This window comes from Carassius gibelio, chromosome A6 (genome assembly GCF_023724105.1).
Source record: "Carassius gibelio isolate Cgi1373 ecotype wild population from Czech Republic chromosome A6, carGib1.2-hapl.c, whole genome shotgun sequence".
Lineage (NCBI taxonomy): Eukaryota > Metazoa > Chordata > Actinopteri > Cypriniformes > Cyprinidae > Carassius > Carassius gibelio.
Window position 1 is genome coordinate 24,458,895 of NC_068376.1, and position 15,792 is coordinate 24,474,686.

Sequence of the window (15,792 nt, forward strand, 5' to 3'; positions counted from 1 at the left end):
TATATCCAGGTTTATTAATTTTTAGAGGTTTAGCTTCAGCTTATTGATCACAGAAAATAATTTTGACATTATTTTCTGTGATTACTGGTTGTAAGCCAGAGATGCTACAGTACTTGTACAGGTCAAACTCATTAACCCAGAAGATATCCTTAAGAATACCAAGACCTGAGTGTACCACTCACTGATGTGAAAAATATTGTGTTTTGTGCTCCATCAAGGTAGATTGCTAAACAGTTTTGCAAAGTCATGGTTTTAATTTTGATTTGATCAAATACACAGTGTAGACATCCACCTTTGTCTCGTTGGACTAAAGGTTAAATCACAATGAAATCATCAAAGTAGATCAGCATTAATCTAATCAACTTTAATTAGAATACTTGCATCTGATAAAAACAAATCTGAATAAATATCAACCCCTATTTACTGAGTGTATCCTCTGTGTGTGCCCCAAGGAAATCATAATCTGTAATATCAAAGAAATTAATTCTTCTCTTATAAGCATACTGATTAGTCTCAGAATCCCTTATTTCTGACATTTGTTCGAAGAACATTTGCACCAACATGCAAGCATTAAAAGAGTTAACATTACTTACACAGCACATGCATATCACCTCTGAGTGACTGCATTATGGCATACTATTGATCCTGAGGATTGAAGAAAAATAAAAATGAGATTTGTTAAAGGCACGCTTATTTGTTAAATGTAATATTTGGTCCAAGAAATGTCACATTTTCAAATGTATTTCACTGTTAATATGCATGTTTGTTTACATACAAAATACAGGAGTGGAGACTAATTACTAGATGTCTAGACCTTATTGAGAGAGAATCTACAGCACTTCCTTGACCTACTGTGTAAAGTGTACCATATTATAAGGTTTGCTCTGTCAAAATAACCTGTGAGTGGAGATTTCACACCTCAAACATGTATGCTACGTAACAAAACCTTTCCGGTATTACCACAATAGACTGACAGTAGAAAAACAGAATGGCTACACCTTGCAAACCAAGGCACAAAGTATGAAAAAAAAGAATGCATCATATTGCAAAGTTATTATTATTATTATTTTCAGAATGCAGTTTGATTTGTATTAAATGAAGCCTGTTGAGTGTGTTCCTGAAAAGTGGATTAAAAAAAAGAAGCTTATTTGAGTTTGTTCCTTGAGAAGAAAATCTGAAACATCTCAACCCATTAGAGCCCTTTATAATACTAGATCAAGTTTCATTACAAATGGCACTGAAGAAGACATGTAACAGTGTGTGAAAACACTGTGATTGCACAATACAGAAATCGATCAGCCCAAAGAATCAAAAGCAGTTTTGCAATGAATTTAGGATTCTGAAGAGCCAAACTGCCCTGAATGTGTTTCTGTTATGTTGTGGAACTTTGCTGGCTGGATCTTAATGTAGCCAAACCCTGACACCTGGTCCAAATTTAGACAATATATGACCACAGAAGACAACTTTCATGAAAATAAAAAACTGGTACTGGTTGATTTGTTGACCGAATATCTTGCCACTTCATTTGCAAAAGAGACTGAAAAGTTCTCTGATTGGAGAGTTACTGAACCCCTCCAGGGGGTTTATGTATGTTGAGATGTCCAGGGACAGTACTGATGTCAGGACAGCCCCACCATGTGGTCTATTTGCCTCATGTATATGCTCTTTAGTGGAAGGCCGTAACGTCGCTCTTCAGGAATCCTTTCACACTATTAGACAAATGAAAATAAGTCATTCTTATTTCTATGACCACTTTCAAGATATATTGTCATGTCCCTGACAAAATACTACTTTAAACCCTGTAAGTTTATTGTAAATTATGTTTAAGCGGTTGTATGTTTAAATTATCAAGAAACAAAAAAGCTGGGAATAGCTGATAATTATTTAAAAAAAACTAAAATAAATAAATTTATATTAAAGAGTGTCAAATCAATTAATTGTGATATATAAATAATTTCACTATCAGAGCAGTTGTGAATTACTGTTGTAAGTGAATCATTATCATTCATGTCCATGCACTATTGTTTTCTGACTATAGCATGAGAAAGCAGCATTTAAGCAAATACCATTAAAAGGGATGTTTTGAAAGAGCATATAATTGACGGGACAAGCTGACATGAAAAAAAACAAACCTTACCCCTAAACAAATTTTAGTAAAAGACAGTGAAACTGGTTTTGTTTATTAAGATCAACACCACTATTTGTATTCATAAGTGGAAGGACCGATACGGTGTATTAAATCAATTTCTTACGTTGCTTATGTTGGCTGGGGGCTCTTTGTTAGGCTCTTCACATGGGAATTGGTCTGCCCAACTTTTCTCCCTGAAGCGCTGATCTATTGGCACTATGTGGCCTTCTGTAGTGAAGATGTACTTACTCTCAGACTTGTGCAGTGGGTTGTCTTCATCAAAGAGCTGTTAAAGGTTGTACAATCGCAATCAGTGATGGGCATGTCAGCTGCATGAAACTTGAAAATGTTTGACTGATAAACTTGGCTAAAAATGTTTGCACTTTTTAAATAAAAGTATGGTTAAAAAAAGACTAGATGCAAGAAGCAAGAACAGCAGACACAACGAACCAGATAAAGGTATTTGCACGTTTCGCTGAGGAAGAAACTTTCCATGCGATCTTCTTTGGACTTATCCACCACATGATGGAGAGTGGCATAACCACACCTGAGAAGCATATAAACAAAACAAAATGTCCTGAGAACATGCTAGCATCCCAATCAAACCACCTCCTAGCATTTTAAACCATATACCTGACTTTGGTATTTTGTTCAAGGCTTTCAAGAATGTCCATCCCAACATGAAGATAAAAAGGATTCTTGGTTGCCTGCAGAAAGTCAAGTTTATGGTTAATTATACGGTAACTGTAAAGTTAAAAAATTTGGTTATAATAAAAAAATAAAAATAATAATAAAATACAGGTTGTACCTGATAGAGTAGGTATGTGGATTCTACTAGTTCTGGTCTTAAAGGGTAGAAGAGAACATCTGGGGTCTGAAGCTGCCAGTTGTATCTTTCCGGAAGAGCGCCAAAACGTTTCCAAATTGCATAGTAGAAGGCATGAAGGCAAATGGCATTTTCAACATCTCCATTCAAAACCTGAACAAACAGAGATGTGTGTGTCTGGTTAGAGCCCAAATGAACTGAATGGAAAAAGAGCTATCAGCAGGTCTCGTTTTAGTTCAACAAACCAAAGTCCAGGCTTGTACTAGAGTATGTCAGGATGCACAAGGTTAAAAAAAGCTCTGTATACTGTGTATACTTGTATAAATGAATCACACTACAACAAGTTCATCATGTTTACTTTTTATTCAAATACTCTGTTCTACATAAGCAGAACAGAAACAGAGCCTTGTCAGGTTGCTTTAAAATGTTCTAATTTAGAAAACAAAACCCAAATTGTATTATTACACAAGTCATACCTGCAGTCCAGGGAAGAATGCCTGCAGAGAGTCAATCCATGTGTTCATGATCTGTCCATTAAACATGTTTACATTCACATAAAGTGGTGGGTCGCCCTCTCCTTCATTACATGCCTCTCTTCTGTAAATAGTGAAAAAAAAAAAAAAAGTGTACACTTAGACCCAAGTTTTGCCAACAAAAACATTATAACAGTTTAAAAGGAATTCATGAATGCACACCCTGAGGTGTGAGATTAAAGTGTCAACTAACTTCTGCATATACATGCAGTTACAGATAATTAATAACAACCTTAAATATCAATCCAGACTTAAAACAATCAGAAAAAAGCATTCATAACTACACATCCAATTACGATTATAATAAATTAATTTGCAAGCAGTACATTCATTGACTGTAAACCATGTCACACTTAACCACAGATCCCAAATGACACACTTTATCAGTAGGTAGTTAGAAACCCAAATGCAAAGTCCTTTTGAAGCTCGAACTGCAGCCACAAGCAGCTGTGGTCACACATGCACACGTTATATTCACCCTCTTCTCAGGTGGCTCTGAATGCTCTCGTAAGCAGCAGAGAACATCCTGTAGTCTTCTTTCTCTCCAAACAAGATATAGGCCTTGAGGAGGTACTCATAAAACGAGTCCATGCCTGCACCGAGACCGCTCTGCCTCCCCACCCACTGACCAGTCTGAATGTTCACCACATTCCCTGGAAGATGGACAAGAGAATCATCACTGGTCAGACAAAAGCAATGTGATCACAAATAAAAGAACTATCCCTTTAAGATATGACTAAAAAAGGCCAAAAATGCAACCTCTTACCTAACAGCCCAGTTTCATTGCTTCTCAAGTTCCAAAGAGCTTTAACAGCCCGTCGGGCAACCCACTCAAATGTAGAGTCGCCAATCAGACGGCTCAGAATGCCAAACTCCACCAGCAGAGAGCCCGCCCCTGCTGTACAGGTCTCATTAATGCTGTCAGGAGGGACGCCTTTCTTTAAATTAACCTGCAGAAAAAATGGTAGGACACCAATATCAAATGCAGCAAAAACGAGACACCATATCTTTTAAACAGTACTATGTAAGTTGGCCTGACCCTGGGATAGGGGATGCCTGTGCTAGTGTTCTCAAAGGCAGGTAGTAGTCGAACCGCCAGGTCATGTGCCAGGTGCAGCAGCTCATTATCATAGTCTTTCAGCGTTATGTCCCCAAATGGGTGCCGTGGATCAGTCAGAAGAATATGCGCCGAGATCAAACTGCCAAGAATTCTGCAAAGGGAAAACAAGTTAACAACACAGATCCTCTATTGAAAACATTTAATAATAGTAAATTAGTAGCAATAGTATAGCAATAGAAGCAGATCAGCATAATCATTGCGTTGCATTATGAAGGGTTGTTTCTTCTACAGGAAAGCTCCAAAAAAAATCACTTTAAAACAAAAAAGCTTATTCAATTATTAACCATATCTAACAACGTCTTATTAAAAGTTTAACTCCATAATGACAATTATGTCACCATTTGTTCACTCTCATGATACAAACCACTAAACAGACTCACTAAAAAAGATCCATTAAAGGGAATTACTGCACCTAATGTTGGCTTCAAAGACTTGAACAGTGGAGTCCTTGTCAAAAGAGACAGTGTCAATCACAAGCTTAACAGCTCGATGGAACTCGGTCACATTTCCAAGAACCTGCAGAGATGGACAGCAAAAGTATATAGTGCATTAATGTACATGTGGGACAACTGAGTTCTGCTGAGGTGACACAGAAGTGAAAAATTCCTGAGATTATTTGTAATTAACAGTCCTGGAACAAGATGCATAGTTTGTTCAGGTGAGGCCATATCTTTAGTTTTTTTTTAGTTAATCGTAAGCTCAGATAAATTCAAGGTTGTTTACTGGGACACACTTATGAAAATAGCTACTCCTTTTCTCCCTTGTCTTGTAGTGAAGGACACAGAATGGGCTTTATTCATGAAACCTGAGCAGAAAGATTTTTAGCAACAATTTCGAAACATGACCATGTAATTTATGTTTTAGAACAAAATGTGAAAGTCTCTTCCAGTAAAATAAACCACAGACCTTTACTCATAAATCATAAACCAGCAATTTTAAAACCAAAAGGAGGAAATACAGTATGTGGCTTGAAAATGGCAATTCTGTTCTGCAAATTTAGGACTATAAACTGAACACCTTAGTTTATTATTATTATTATTATTAGAGGATTATGCTATTAAGCTGATCAGCTGAATTGTGTTGCAGCTTAGACAAAATTACAAAAACTAAAGCATCCTTGTACTGACAGTAGAAAAGTACAAATCATTACTTTAAAACTAAAAAGTGTATCCCATTATTAAAATTATCTAACAATTTCTTATATGAAGTTAAAATCAAGCCATCTGTACAATAGGCTGACTTACCAACAGCGTATCAAGAGCATCAATGAGTGTCAAAGAGTAGTTTCCAAGGACATCGTTGATGTTGATATTTGATCTAGGAGAAACACACAAGAAAATTTATCTTAGGTTCATTATTCAAATACATTGGGTTATAATAAATCCAGAAAATATGAGGTGCTGGATATAACATTTACACATAACTAAAACGATTTGCATGAAATCAGACAATTCTGATTTGGAAAGTTTCAACTTGTTACTTATTCTGCTTAAATACATGTGACATTAACTGCATGATGTGTACAATCTTAGAAATGTACATTTATTTCTGATAAAAGAACTCTAAAAGTGTTTCACAAATAAATGTGTGGTTTATATATATATATATATATATATATAATGCAATTGCTACACTTCAGTTATAAAAAGACTAAAAGAAAAAAGCTTGATGATCCACATTTTTGTGAATTAGGAATGTCACTCCCATTCAGGGCTCTTCTTTATCAGAACAGTGTAATGTTAAGTATGAAGAAGGAAATAGAGAGTTAAAGTGTAGATTAACACATCTATATTAAACGATTTCCCCCCCCTTCACATTCAGATCTCAGTTAGTTCTTCCCGAGTATATACAAAAGCTTATAGCAGTCAAAAGACATAAGAGCAAGGATAATAACATTACGCAGCACCAAGGTGGCTGTTTTGAAGGGTGCTATGGATTAGTTCGTAACTTACGGGTTGAGCACGTCAGGCCCTCGACCTTCACAAGCTATAGGGTTCAGTTCATCCTCTGGGAAGGCAAATTCCATGTAGTTATCATATCCGAAATAAAACATGTCTCGCGCCATTCCCCTCATCTTGACTTTCAGCGCGTCAGGAAAGGAGCCGTACTTTCTGTCATATTCGTCTCTGCCCTCCTGAAAGAAGCTGAGGTAGGACTCCTTCGGTGAATTCCCACTAATCTTGGAGCAGGTATCTGTTTGGGGCTTTCTGTTATCGTACATGTGCTGTGACCAGGCGTTAGTTTTGACGGTGGCTCCGTCGCCATCCTTGAGAAGTTCAATCTTACGCAAGTTGAACGTGAATTTGATTGGGAAGTCAAAACCCCAGCTGGGTCCCAGTCCAAAAACTAACCACACCGCGAAATTCAGCAGCACCCTCAAAACGAGAAGACCCACGACTATTGACTTCCATTGCATCTTTGCCTGCTGTCGGCCTTAAAAGTCATAATTCACTTCGACTTCGCGACTTATCGAAGTGCAAAAGTCAACAGTTCCCCTCCTGCTTTCAGTTCTCACGCACTTCCTGTCAACAAACCAGCCCCTCCCCGATCCTCAACGCCGATTGGCCAGTCGCCGTTAACGTCATGACGGAGAGAGCAAATGGTTCATGAAGACGCAAGTCACACAAGTAAGCAGCGGAAATGTCGTGGCAGAGAGAAAATCACGTCTGATGTGAAAATGTAGTCTTATCTTTTTAGTTGTAACTACTTCTACATTTAAACCGCTACCACCTCCACTAATAATGCTACAATTACCTAAAAATAATATTAATAATAATAATAATAATAAATGGTAATGGTAAAAACCCTTATTTGATAATTTAATCAGTATTTTATGAATTTGATATTAAAATAGTGAAATACTTCATATACTGGTCTAATTAATTTATTTAATTTTAAGTAGTAGCAGCAATATTATAAAGTGTATGTACACACACACACATATATATATGTACTATAAAGTACACAAAAACCTTAAGTTACAAATACCACATTAACTGTTTTTAGTAGTGTTTAACTGTTTTTTTAACAAATTCAATTTTTAAACCAAAACTAAGAAATATTTAAGTTGGTTTTTACATTTTTACATTTTTTAGTTTTTAGATTTAATTAGCAGCATCTGTTTGAAAAAAGAAAAAAAGATGTACCTTTCAAACTTGGAATGTGAAAACTTGAGATAGCATATGTATGTATAGCTTTTTCATACTTGATTCACCATGACAAAAATCAACCACAACAATGAAGGTTTCCTCCTAAATGTTGACAATCTGTTTATTGGTTCATTATATTTACAAAAGTGCATTGATAATAGTGGGGTTTGCAACAATTTGCCTCTTTTCACAAATATTTAATTGATAATGACAACAGCACAATAATCTACCTTAAAAAGCATGCCTCCATTTCTTGCAGTTCAAAGTAAGCTCTCTTTATCCAATCAAGTTCCAGGCATGCACACCCAGTATACTGTTTATCTTGAGGGACAGATACACTGCACAAGGCACTTTAACTTCACCTATCTACTCTCTCTCAGCTCATCAACAGGGTACAAAGACTTCATCGAGCTAAATGAAAACCTTTACCAGCAAAACATTCATCCTCTCAAATATAATTACACTTACTTCTGTAAAAATCTTTCTGAATCATCATTTGAACTGTTTATTTACTGGACTGCTCCTCATATTTAAATATTACAGATTGCTCAATAGACAGTTTGGGGGTGGGGGTGGATAAAAGCAACAGTCCAAATGATATTACATGCTCTCAGGAGCATAACCTGACAGACTGGAGGAAAAAGGCAGAACACAATATTAAAGTTTGATTATTATTATTATATTTTTTTTTTGCTTTAAATAGATTTGTTTAGGAAACCCCAAGTGGAGACCACTGGAGCTACTGGGATTTGCAAAACCATGAATCCATAATGTCCATCTGACAGCAGGCTGTAAGAGGTGGAGGAACTCTTCTGCTGATGTATCTTTGACATAACTAATGCAGTTGGGAAAAGGAGCTTGTAAAGAATTATGGGAACAGACAAGCAGGGTAGTGTGAGGGGGGCAGTACGGAGAACTGTACAGTTTCACAAAGTGAGCAGGATGTGGTGTGAGAGTAACATGGCAGCGGATAAACTTGGGCCCTCTGAAGACACTTTCAGCTTCTTCTTGACTTTGAGTGCTGGATTAGCCATTGAAGTGTAATGTCTGTGAGGTTCAGGGGACATAACAGTGTCATTAAAGTAAAGATTAGCAACATAATACAGCAGGCAAAACAACTCATCCTCATTACTTACCAATGTTATCTTTCTCTTTGCAGGAAATAGAGTAGCAGCAGATCTCCCGGTCTTGAATAGCAGACAAGTTCCTAAAGAAATAGCACGGGAGACAGGATAAATAAAACAATTTATATGGCATGGTTTCATTTCAAGTCAACTAGTTATTTAAGGATAAAATGTCAACAGAGTGCTGCAACAAGAGCACACAGGAAATAATGAAGCACATACAACTCTTAGCCAATAGATGGCAGTAATTCTTGCAACAACATGAGACCTCCAAATCACACAACCTTTTCTTTTCATCCAGAACGGTGGTTAAAATCCAGTCTAGACATTGTGACTCATCTCATTCTCACACAATTCACAGAAAACACATGTTGTGACATTGTGTGAATAAAATGTATGCGATTATTATACTCGATAGAGAACTGAAACTGATTTTTACAATCAGAGCATTTCTTTAAAATGAAGATAAACATAAATAAACTGAGATGACCAGAGACAGTAATGCAATTATATTCAGTTTTCTATTATGGCAAGGTAATCTTATAAGTATCATATGATTTGGCAGAATGTGATCAGAGACTGTAAAAGCAGTCTTCACTCCAGTAGCACTTAATGTGCATCTTTAGTAATGAATGTCCAACCTTACCTTTAAATTCAAGAATATGCATGAAAATGGACCAGTTACTGATTAGTATAAAAAACTGTATTGGTTAACAATTTATTTCCCCACCCACGTTTTTTCATTCAACATTCTAATGTAAATAGTGTGCATAAATCTATTTAAGTAAATATGTTCGATTTTTATTACTTTAATTCAAAAAGCCAACTGGGAAATATCTACTGCATGACATGTGTATTGTATCACACGCAGCTCCTTACATTTTTTCAATTAGCTGTTTCTCATCCAACGCATTAGGTAGATCTCTCTTATTCCCAAGCACCAACACCTAAAAAATAAAGACAATTATAAGAACTGATGCAGTGAAGATGTTTGAGCAATGATGCACTGTAAAAACAAAGACAATGTCCTTACAGGGATTCCTTGTAACTGTGACTTGTCTAAAAGATTGTGCAGCTCGTTTCTGGAAGCTTCAACCTTCTCCCGGTCTGCTGCATCCACCATGTACCTTTGAGAGAAAATGGAGAAATGAAAGGATGCACATTTTATTACTTAATAATTGAGCATGCTTGCCTCTTTCCTTCATTGAAAACGGATGGATAGATACTTACACTATTGCATTCACTCCACGACAGTATCGCTCCCACATGCTCCTGAACCTCGGCTGACCTCCTATATCCCAGATCTGCACAATAATTAGACCCATGTTAGCTTTAGAATGTATTATTTACAATTAATATTGCACCTTATATTTCTCTTGAATCCCAATAAGCCAAGATTAATAATTAGGACCAAACCTTGATGGTGACGTTGCCTTTTGTGACCTTCCTCATGTTGAACCCGACCGTTGGAATCATGTCTTCACTGAACTGGCCTGACTGAGGGGGAGAAGAGACAAAGCGGATATTAACTCATGGAGTTGGATTTGTGGTCAATTGCTTTCATTATTTCACCTAAATTACAGTTGTTGTTTTGTTGGTTTTGACGCCCAATTTATTTTCCTGTTGCTGTAAGCGTATGCCTGGACTCTTCGGTAGTTAAGGGCCTCCCTTCAGAAACATTTATTCGATCTATGATTCATAATGAAAATGTAAACACAAATACCTCAAGCCTAAAGAAATCTCTTCGTGATATATTGCCAACTACTGTACTAATACCGAAAACCTCGAAGTCAGGTCACTGCCACTCAACTCTTCTGCCCAGAAAAGGTTTTGTGCCAGTATCTTACACAGAAATTTGCAATCGACACCATCTTTGAACAAAACATTAACTGTTTGAGAACATGTCATTTTGCATTTGCAACAGAATTTCTTACATTCCTCTTATTCAATCTAAAAAAAAATCTGTCCATCCATTTAGCAATTCTTTCTTTTTATTATAAATCATGTCATTAATAACCACTAATGAGCCTTGAATATTCTCAACCACAAGACCACCTCTCTCATAATTTGCAAAGACAGATATATCATGATGCTTACTGATACCATGCTAAAAAACTAATAAACAGTGAGATATAAGATTTCTCCCACAAGCTATCAAATAGTATGTTAAGTAAATTTTTATGAATTTTTTGGCAGGTGCACAAAACAAGCTTTATGGGTTTTGTTTTGTTGTTGTTTTGCACCCTCCACACAGGCGAAAAGCAAATGATGTGCACCTTGAGTTTCTCAAGCAGAGGCAAATTGGCAACCATCAATCACAATCTAAAACAGTTTAAAATCTACGGTACATTCTCACAGGGCATCGGCGTTGATGCTTGTCGGAGGGTGTTTCTGAAGCTTGGTGCTAACGCGACGATCATAGTAACAACAGCCAATCACATTAGTTTTCTGGTGTTGTATGAACGCGATTGGCTAGCATCTGCACCAAGGTATTTGCATAAGGTGATCTGATTGGCTGATGCCTGTGTTGATGCTTGAAAATTTGTCAACTTTTGCCACAAGCGACAGATCCACAATTCATTTTGGAAATGCTTGACGTCACTCCATTCAAAGTAAACGAGAGGTGTTGACGCTGACGCCCCATGTGAATAAGTGTAAAGCAGTATGAAATTAAATAAAATGTCTCCTTATTAAAAAAATACAATATTTTTCATACAATGTAAATAAATGCACATGAAAACTGTTCTTAATTTTTATATCAGGAATTCTGTCAACCAATCAAGCAAATTAAAAAAACTGAATCCTTCTTCTCAGTGAATTCAAAGGTCTTAACAGCATGTTTACTAAGTGGAAAATCACTGAAGAGAATATGCATGTTGCCCTGCAGTACACTGCACAAAAAATTGCTAAGGATTGTGGTGTCAAAATCTCTGGCTACATGGCTCTAACAAAGAGATACTGAGTCAGCACAATAACTCAGGCTATCTGAAAACAAGGAGAAAGACACCTAGTTCCTTCATACTATCAGCCATTATTACTTCGAGAGATCCAGACAGAACTGGGTAAAGATCAAAGATTCTTCAACAAGATATTCTGACAGAGTTTGTTTGAGCACCAGGTGCTAAAAGAGCAGGACAGAAGCTCCCGCATCTCTTGCGTTGAAAACATTATCGCACTTGCAGCTCCAATTGAACAATTAATGAGATATCAGTTCACACATGATCACCTCAGAACGATGAAATTTCCACCCGTGGTGCTGAAATGATTACACAGCAAGAGTCTATAAAGAGATGTTGGAGTCAAGACAGCAAAAACTATTCTCCTGGAAGCTGTAAGCCAGCAATTAATTAAATGATGCATCAAACTAATTAACCTGCAGTATGTCTGGTCAGAAAACACAAAATAAGCAAATAAATATATTTTTGTAAATCTGTACAGTTTATTCTTTACCTTAATGTCTTACTATTAAAAATAACAACAATTATACTTCTAAATAATCAGGAATTCATATTTAATGCTATAAATAAAAATTAAAAAACATTTAAACCTCCTTCAGTGATTCAGAATGGAGGTGGTCTGCCTTGAAGAGGGACATCACCATGTCTAGTAACATCACTTCAACATTTGATCAGAAAATGCGGTTTAATAATTCATTAAATCCTATAATCTGAAATGTGTCTTTAACGAGCCCAGTCTCATGACAAAAAATGTACCTGTGGGAACTTTTTTTGGAAGACACGAAATACATAGCGCCATTTACATTTCGTGACATATTTGGTGTGAAATGTCCACTGAGTGGCACTTATACAATGTTCAGTTTATTTGATTTGTGGCTTGTTTTAAAATGTCAATTTAGTTTTGTTATTTACATTATATTACAATATTATTATTTAGCAGACGCAGTTATCGACTTAAGCGACTTACAAATGACGACAATAGAAGCAATCAAAACCAACAAAAGAGCAATAATATGTGCTATAGTAGTATATTATTATTAGTATTATATTTAAATTTCACAAAGAAACATGCAGCATTTTGTCCAAGGAATAATAAAAGGACACATTTAATCCACATCAAAATCCTCTTCAGATGAACCGAACAATATCAAACATTCAAGGGAAATGTTCCCAACCAATGAATATTCATATAACATGATGCAAAATGCAAAAATTCATGACGTTTAGGTGATGAGTCTGACTTATGTAGTCACATGATATGTATGCCACTGCTTATGAAGGGACTTCAGGTTTTAGGACTTCCCTTTCATACTAGTGATTCACAATCATGCCAGAGATGCAAAAGACCTTGAGCTTAAAATAACTCTTCCTCAAAAGGTCAATTAGACCTTTTAGGGAGAGAAACATTCTGAAATTTTTCAAAAAAGTCCACACATGTTTTCCAACAATTTTGAGGGAAGTGAATACAGAAAACAGAACTACAAAAAAAACATCATAAAACATCATATGAGGCATATGCGCACACTGAACACCATTTCAACCTTACAGTATTCTAGACTTCTACTAATGCAGACAAAGAAGAAATGTAACTGAAACACTGTGACCAGCACATTATCTTATTGTGTACTCATGCACCAAATCACATGATGGGGATGACACTTGAACAGGAAGAACCGCATTAAACTGCATCCAAGTCTTGTGACTAATGCCAGAAAATCCAACATTGTCTAAATTCACACACACACACACACACACACACACACACACTGCATTCCAAAATGAAGACAGATGTTTTATGTGATTGACAAACCATGACAAACTTTGAAATGATGACTGTATGCTGCATATATACATTACTTTCACATTGCAATTTTTTTTTAAACAAATGTTCATTTGAACTTTATATGCAAAGAGTGCTGAAAAAAGATCACCATTTCCACAAAAAATAAAAAATAATTAGGCGGCAGAACCGTTTTCAACATTGATTCAAGGAAACATGTAATAATAGAAGGAGTCTTGATCATCCAAGGTACAATATCTATGCAAAATACTATCATTAAGACCTAAAAAATAGGTTGAATAACTTGCACACCATACCATGCACTAAAACCAAAATCAGACCGGCACCCAAACAAAAAACGCCTTTAAAATGCACCAAAAAACAAGGTATTGCAATTCTGCAACTATACTTGAGATAAGAACTGATTCTATGTCCACATTAATAGAAAAATGATTAAAGACAGATCAAATGACTTATTCACCATTTATGAAGTTTTTTTTTTCATTATTGCACAATACTATTATAAATAATTAAACTAAACTACCTGACCAGTTGAACTGAGTTTTCTATGTACAAAAATCACTTATGTGTTTTTTTGTTGCTGTTGTTGTTTTCTTCATTTAGATAGGATCAGGGTAAGGAATGATCTTGCAGAACAAGTCCTACTTTCTTGGGAGTATAGGTTATATACTTTTTTTGTCCCCAAATGTGGTCCAGTCAGACACATGGCTCTAGTTGCACCAACATACCTCAATGCAACACAGATGAACAGTACATACTATTAGGAACTTATTAGTGACATCTAGGCTTAAGCGGAGCATGTGTCAAGCAGCATGTCACTGCCTTGCCTGTATATATGCAAAGAACTCACTTTTGATCGACAATACCTGCATTGATGAATGCCGATGTTGTGGAGAAGATAAAAAGCAAGATGACTCAAGTGCTTCCAAGATCACACATCCAGTTTCCCAACAGCAAAAACAAGCTCATCAAAGGAACAACAAGAACAACAGGATATATGAACATGAAATCCTGTACAACCACTGACTAATCTCATTCTTCTTTAAAGGTGCATTTTTGTTCATGTTTACCTTGAAGACACATCTGGAGTCTTTACATCATCATGTTTCTCAAAAGTGATGTTGATTTCTGAATATGATTTTTGAATATGTCACGCTAATCATTCCTGCGTGAATTATTCTTTACTTCTCAGCTCTTTCATGATCAAAAACACTCTTTATGCATAAATAACACAATCAATACATCCAGTAGTATTTAGTTGCCACAAGCAGTTAGATTTTAATTTCTCTCTAGAACTCAGATAAGCAAAACAAATTATTAAACTGAGTTGACGTCATAACAATACTTTTTTTGAGTCAGTGATATGGGGAGCTCATTTTGCCATATGTATTTAGTCAACTGTCAACTGACTGAAGTCAAAACAAACCACCCACTACGCAATCAGATTACTGGTGCTCATCTAACAGCTAATGTTAGCCGGGTAAGGTAGCTTTCCCAAAACCGTAGAATTACGGCCCCTGAGTAGGTCTTGCCCAGTCATAAACGGTGAAATTAAGTAAATTTAGCTTCATTATCTATCACCTGTTAACAAGCGTGTTACGTGCCTGGTGTACTGTACTGACATTCCGTCCCTTGGATTTGTTGAACTAGCTCATGCTAACCGCAAGCACTCACCGCGATTACGTTAACAAACGTCGTTTTCCCCGAATACTGCAGCCCGACGAGGGTTAACTCCATTTCTTCCTTCCAGAATAGAGACTTAAACCAGTCCAAGAGGCGGTTAATGAGTGCCAACATTTTGATGATTGATTAAACAGGTCTGTGTTTGGTTTTGGTTGTTTGCAATGTCTTTCACCACTAGAATCGTAACGTAGTGTTTGGGAGGAACTGGCCGCTGTCATATGACTGTGAAACGTTTGCGAACGCAGTTTGTGTTCAGATGCGTTACAGCTGCACCACTCTTGCGCAGGCCTGTACCTACTTGGTAGTACCGGCCAAAAGTCATGTTGAAAATGTTAATGTTGAAAATGAAAAAAGAAGAAGAAGAATTAAATTAAATGTAAAATAATTATTTAATTAGAAATAATTAGAAATATATTTTATTAAGTTATATATCTGATATAACTATACTAGTTAATTCATGCAAATAAAATT

At 36.2% G+C, this 15,792-nt stretch overlaps 2 protein-coding genes across 2 annotated transcripts; both read right to left on the minus strand.

Annotated features, from left to right (window-relative positions):
- Positions 1–234: 234 nt before the first annotated feature.
- On the minus strand, positions 235–7,144 carry LOC128015833 (ER degradation-enhancing alpha-mannosidase-like protein 1). The gene is made up of 12 exons (XM_052600021.1): positions 6,560–7,144; positions 5,852–5,924; positions 5,020–5,123; positions 4,527–4,698; positions 4,254–4,437; positions 3,966–4,140; positions 3,431–3,551; positions 2,937–3,107; positions 2,762–2,835; positions 2,579–2,675; positions 2,253–2,414; positions 235–1,709 (listed from the first exon to the last, which is right to left on the minus strand). Exons 1-12 carry the CDS (start codon positions 7,021–7,023, stop codon positions 1,620–1,622), a joined length of 1,887 nt encoding a protein of 628 aa, XP_052455981.1. The 5' UTR covers positions 7,024–7,144; the 3' UTR covers positions 235–1,619.
- Positions 7,145–7,847: 703 nt separating this feature from the next.
- Positions 7,848–15,541, minus strand: LOC128015838 (ADP-ribosylation factor-like protein 8B-A). The gene is made up of 7 exons (XM_052600025.1): positions 15,313–15,541; positions 10,297–10,377; positions 10,111–10,184; positions 9,914–10,007; positions 9,760–9,827; positions 8,893–8,963; positions 7,848–8,803 (listed from the first exon to the last, which is right to left on the minus strand). Exons 1-7 carry the CDS (start codon positions 15,433–15,435, stop codon positions 8,754–8,756), a joined length of 561 nt encoding a protein of 186 aa, XP_052455985.1. The 5' UTR covers positions 15,436–15,541; the 3' UTR covers positions 7,848–8,753.
- Between the last annotated feature and the right edge of the window lie 251 nt (positions 15,542–15,792).